This window comes from Pundamilia nyererei, unplaced genomic scaffold (assembly GCF_000239375.1).
Source record: "Pundamilia nyererei isolate P.nyererei 1_Seehausen unplaced genomic scaffold, PunNye1.0 scaffold00172, whole genome shotgun sequence".
Classification (NCBI taxonomy): Eukaryota; Metazoa; Chordata; class Actinopteri; order Cichliformes; family Cichlidae; genus Pundamilia; species Pundamilia nyererei.
This window is the reverse complement of record NW_005187573.1, coordinates 330,577-336,799: the sequence shown is the minus strand read 5'-3', so window position 1 is coordinate 336,799 and position 6,223 is coordinate 330,577. Positions and strand designations below refer to the sequence as shown.

The following is a 6,223-nucleotide window of genomic DNA, read 5'->3' as shown; positions in this document are numbered from 1 at the left end:
CCTGGCAGTGTGTGGCTCTTCCTGTCTGAACTTGTCAAACGTGTTGTGATGTAATAAGACGCACAGCCCTTTTGTTGCAGAACTCTGTGACATTGGGTCGCTTAAGGCTGTTGCCTTCTTGTGGGCCCTGAAAGCGTTTAAAACGTCCTCCTCATGTGAAATATGTGTAATATCCATGTAATATCCCCACAGGGATAAGTCTGTGCCATATTAAGAAGGCCGTTCTTTGTGGTACTTTTTGCTGCTTCCTGCAGTGGAATTGTTTCTTGTAATTTATGGGTTTATTTTTTTTTTTAAACTAAACAATGGCACATGTTTTTCAGCATAAATGTGATGTAGATACACACTAGGTTTTTGTTATGATATGTGTTGGATCACTCAGAGACTAAAGCCTCTCTTTTTTCTGAAGAAGTCGGTCATCAAACAGGTTTTTAACCAAGACTGCTTCCGTGTATGTCTGTGTGACGCGCATATGATAGGGAGCTGATGAGCAGACAACACTGCTCTATTGTTGCTTAGCTGTGTCACTCGGTGAGCAATTAGAATTCTTTCCCACAGCGTTTGATTCAACAAGCATGAGACCCCTGCCTGAGACCAGCAGACCATATTAATTTGCAGTGTGCAACAAGCTTTGATGGAAAAAAAAAATACACATTATAATTTACATATTTGCAATCATATCTGCATAGTATATGTGTGTGTGTGTGTGTGTGTGTGCGTGTGTGTGTGTTTAACTTAATCTTATTAAAATCTGTGGAGATACAAACCAAATTTTTCTGCACCGCATAATAACAATAAAGATACATGCTACATACATTCTATTCGTGTCCCGTGAGGGTGTGAAAATTAGAGGAAAGTAAAGAAATATCAGAAATGGGAAGTAAGGCCTTCCATGCGTGCAAAACATGAAAGGGGTAAATTTTCTTCATCATGTGATTTTGGCATAAGCGCAATTTTATTTGCATCATCAAACTTCCACACATGTATGCGGTCAAATGGCTTAACAGTGAAAAAGGAACTAAGAAAGCGAATAAATTTCTTTTAATCCTTGGAAGATTTTGGAAACACTTATTAGTTCCATGATTCATAAATGATCAAGTGATGTTTGACTGAACCTTAGCTTGCTTAGCTTTTAGCTTAGCTTGCTTAGCTTAGCTCGCCTAGCTTGAGTGTGTGAGTAGAACCACAGGCCTGTTCACACCTGCGCTTTCTTCTGTTTCACTTGCAGGTTATGTTCGTTCTCACTTCTTGTTCTCTGTTATTTTTGGCAGCTGTTAAGTTTAGGTTTTTAGCTCCAAAAGTATTTAATTATGTTTAGGAAAACACGTGGTTTTGGTTCAAATGAGATAATTTGGTTGTAAGACGAGAACTGCTCCGCGTACCTCCCAGGGCTACTTCCTTGTTTCCCTGAGCGGAGGTAGCTGGGCTTAAACAGCAGTATTTGATGGTCTGTAATGACAAAAATACAATAACATTAGGTAATCATTAACAACTGGAATGGGCATGAATGGAATATATGAGCACCTGGGGCCTTGTTTTCCGTCAACAAAGGTTTAATGAGTGACAAATGTAAATACAGTTAATCGGGAAAAAATACAGCAAACAATCTGGTTCTGTCACAGTTTCTGTTTACACTGTGAGTGAAGATAAATGTGTGAAAAAAGAATCTCCTGTGTTAAAATCAGTGGTTTGGAGTTGACAAACTTAAAACTCTATTACTTTATTAGCAATAAATACTACTATTATTATCTCTATAATAATAATAATAATAATAATAATAATAACAATAATAACTATTACTAATATTACAGTACTATTTAAGAGTTAGTACCACAAAATTTGCCTCTCCACTCCTCCATCACTGTGTTATACTTTCGCTTTCAGTTTCAGCTGTCTGTATGATGATATTGTTGTGTTTAATTTTCATGTAATTGTTTCAGGCAGTGTTTTATGTGAGAGTAGTCTTACAGCACAATGATAGATTTTTAAAGTTTACAGTAGTATATTGTGCAGTTTCACAATATACTATATTTTACCAAACCATACAGTATGTTCTTGTGTGGTGTTGTGTACTGTAGTGCAGTAAAAGTATCATCTACTTCAGCACTATGAAGGACTATGACACTACGATAGAGTGTATTACATAAAAATAGTAATATAAAGATATTTAAATATTAAACATAAACAACATGAGGCTGCACTCATCATAAATTCATTTTACTAGCACATCATCTGTATGACAGTATAATTATCACTGTGTATCTCATCAGCACCGTCTACGTATTAAACATTATGGTGGGTCACAGTTTTTGGTGACACAGACCAGGCCAACAAAAGGCTTGCTGTGGGGAAAAAGCTTCACAAATACAAAGGTTGCATTCAGGATACTGACCACCCTCCCTTCACATTACTGCCTGAGGTTCATGCATAGATGGCAGAGTCACATTCACATGACAGTCGGGGCTGATTTCCCATTAGTAACAAATGAGCTTTGTGTTCCAGAGCTGTTGTCGCAAAGCTTAATTAGGTCTTTTGCCATGGGGATAACTATATTGCTTTACTAACCACATGTGGGCAAAACAGCACTTTCACAGTGAACGGAAAGACAGGCTCAGTTGAGAAACTATTAAGTCAACATCAGAGTCCAGCCTGTTACAACCTGCTGTCTATCTCGTTTGAATACACTTTGGAATGTTTGAAATGATTGATTTATTCTTTTTACTTTGGGAAGAGAATCCAAAAAAATCATTTAAAGACACAGAGGATTTACAATTTTTATTGTTGTGACCAGTGTGTTTCCTTTGCCTGTTTTTGCATTTTATTTTTGCAGTTTCTTTGACAAAATGCACACAGAATACACCTTAAAGCCTGTAAAACAACACAACGATATGTGGTTTTATAGACCTTGTTGCTGTAGAAAAACATTGATCAGTGAAGGCTCTCTGGCAACCAGCCTTACCAGCTGGGTGTAGTTTGTAGCATACACCCTTTTTTAATCACTTAAACTCCATAACCCAATGTTGCATCATAGCTTAGCTTTTTTTGTTTTTTTGCTTTGCTCTACACATTAGCAAAGCCTGCGATTAGACAAACAGAGAGCAAACGTGTGCCAAAATGTGGCACAACAACCTTCATAATGTTATCAAGACCTGATCTTCACTGAACAACAAGGAAAATTCTGCGGGAATCCCCTCTGATCAACTTAATCAAGACTCAGATCATTTGGACTCTCAGTCTCCATCTGCTGGCAAATCAGCAATTTCTCTATTACAGTCAGCCTGTATGAACACAGAAGGAGTCACAGAGAAGGGAGATTATAAACGGGCAGTTAACTTTTGGAACCTTTTGCAACATTTCTATACATATACGTGGCATTATGTTTAAATAGATATTTAGGTTGTTGTTGTTTTTTTACCACTTTCAAGATAAAGTGCTGCAGATTTTCAGTCTAAAATGACAGAACTGCAACTTTGAGAGCCAATTGGTTGACGTGGGCCTATGTAGAGGCCATAAATGATCCTGGAGCCAGGTGGATGGTTTGAAGAGCCTAGTAGCACTGGCAGTGTGAAAACAGACAAAAGCCTCGTTTCTGTTTGCTTGATTTAGAGATTTGAAACTTTTGGTCTCATCTGTTCAAGTCCAAAAATCTCAGATCACATCTCAGTATAAACAGCAGGTTTATTATGTTATTTTAAGTTGACCAGTGTGAAGAATCGGTATAATGCAGAAGGCACTATGCTAATGCTGGAGTAATCTCTTAGTCATCACCCAAAACATCTGTGTGCAATGCTTTTCTTGTAGTCCGTCATGTTGACCTATTCAGTGCAAATTTTCACAACATCTGCCCTCATAAGTGCAGATTGCTTCCCCCTTCCTGAGCCTTGTTGAGCCCAAGGTTTGTTCCTGTTAAAAGGGAGTTTTTCTTGCCATTGTCACCTGTTTTTTTTTGCTAGGGGGATGTCTGATTGTTGTGGTTTTTACTGCGTCTTTACCTTACAATATGAAGCACCTTGAGGCAACTGTTGCTGAGATTTGGCACCGTATAAATAAAATTGAATTGAATCTTAAGTGAGGATTAAAAGGTGTGCAACATAGTACATCTTTAAAATGTTACAGATGCTTATTCTTCAGATTCTGCTGTTGATTGTGCTCTGTTTATCAAATGAAAGAACCAAAGTATTATGCTAACGTGTGTGGTGTTTTAATGACCTCCACAGTGAAAGTTTTCTTTCAGAGCCACTGAGTGTATGGTGCAAACAACCGACTCTTGAGTGCCCTCTGCTGCTTAAATGGAAGCAGGACGTGCCTGCACAAAGCTGAGGATGGCACTGCACACACGTTTTATTACAGTATCACTTACACCATCTTCCTACTCAATGAGACATAATTTATTTATCTTAAACACAGATCGCTTTTATTTTTCCCCTTAAAGTTACATATTTGTCTTCAAGTCCATATGCAGTCTATGTTTTTGACACAAGCATCATTTTATTGCTAAAACCACGACAGTGTGATTAGGAGATGATACCATTTTTTTATTTTTTTTTTGCAAATTAACAGATGTAGGATCAGAGAGACTCATGCAGTGATGTTGGATTATGATCTAAATGTGTTTTCAGGGCTTGGAGGTGGGGCTGGCTATGGGAGTCACAGGAGCACTGATGGGGATGACCAGCAGCTAGCAGAATGATGATGATGAGGACAGCGATGAGGACGATCACTATGATGGCCACAATCAGCTGGATGTTCTTACACCTGTAAGAGCTTTCGACTTTTTTCAGAAAGAGAAACAAGACAGGCCGCTGAAGAAACACACTGTTCTACATGTCTGCTAATGACAATATACTCCAAACACACAAGACTAATTATTAGCTTCATTCTTTAACAATACCTGCATCAACTACTACTGAAAATAACTAAACTCCTAAAAACATATTTAGTGGAATGAGGAAACAAAACAACTTTATAACACAAGAAAAGCAAAATCCACTTTTTACTAGCTTTAGAATGTTTGGGTCTTTTTAAACTTTACTTTTTAGACAAAAAGTTTACTTTTTACTTTGCCACCTTTTTTACGCGTGTTTTACACACACACACACACACACACACACACACACACACACACACACACACACACACACACAGCCATTACCCATTTCTTGTTTTTAAACTTAAGATAAATTAATAACTATATCATTCAAGATAATAAATTAATCTTGAATGAAGATTGATGATGTGACTACGTCCACAGTAGCCCGGACAGATTTGAAAACGGCGTTTTGTCTGAAAACGCTCTGCGTCTAACGGTGTGTTCACTAGCGTTTTCAGTCGTTTTCACAGAACGGCTGAAAACGCTTACGTCCCAGTTCTGCGCATGCGTGAAACGCAAGAAGATTCGACCTGCCTCATTTCTGTCTGCCGCTTCTTTACTTTCCCGCTCTTTGAAACGTCGCGGCAAAATGTCGAGGAAAAGCACCGAGTTTTTTAAATGGACTAACAATGAGGCGGAATTGTTGCAGCGAGTAACACAAAAGTGCAAAGTTGCAAAAGCGAGTGAGAGTTGAAGAATTTGAAGAAAAGCTATCTGGAGCGTGTACAGACTGATATTAACCTTTAATAGGGCTGTCAAAATTCAGAGCAAACAAAACAACTGCTGTATAAAATGTCCTCCGCTATCTTAGTTTAATTGGTCACATGACTGCATCATATGACTAACATGTGTCATCATTTTAGAAAGTCTTTGTTTTTGCTGTCCACACTGCCACGCAAAAGCACCATTTCCAAATGTATGCGTTTTCGAGAGTGTTTTCAAAACGCTGCATTTTCCATCAGTGAAAACGGCGTCTCAGTGTGGAGGCCACAACGGAGAGAAAACGATGCACTACAAACTAAAACGTATTAGTGTGGACGTAGCCTAGGACCCTCTGCAGAGGAGCCGAGAGAGCCAGGAACTTGTGAGTTGTGTTTGTCCACTCAGGCATCATTCATGCTTGCTCTTTAGGCAGTTCCTGTCAGAAGGAGGAGGCACAGCAGGAGCGTCGGGGGGCGGAAGACGGTGCCTCAGTGCCTCTCTCCTTCTGACATTGTTAAACAAAACCCAACAAATTTATAATTATTTATATATTTACATGTAGGTAATGTCTTCAAGTTCTGTATAACCACTTTTTCCTCTCTCTGTGTTTGTATCTCGTCGGTTGTTGTGTGCGTTTGTGTGTATTTGTCT

The 6,223-nt window shown here is 38.6% G+C and overlaps 1 protein-coding gene across 1 annotated transcript in view; it reads right to left on the bottom strand.

Annotated features, from left to right (window-relative positions):
• Positions 1-4,576: 4,576 nt before the first annotated feature.
• Positions 4,577-6,223, bottom strand: part of vamp8 (vesicle-associated membrane protein 8 (endobrevin)) — a 12,769-nt gene continuing 11,122 nt past the window's right edge. Inside the window, 2 exon segments of the mRNA XM_013914117.1 lie at positions 4,577-4,672; positions 4,674-4,771. Of these exon segments, the coding sequence (XP_013769571.1) occupies positions 4,616-4,672; positions 4,674-4,771 (155 nt within the window). The 3' untranslated portion in view covers positions 4,577-4,615.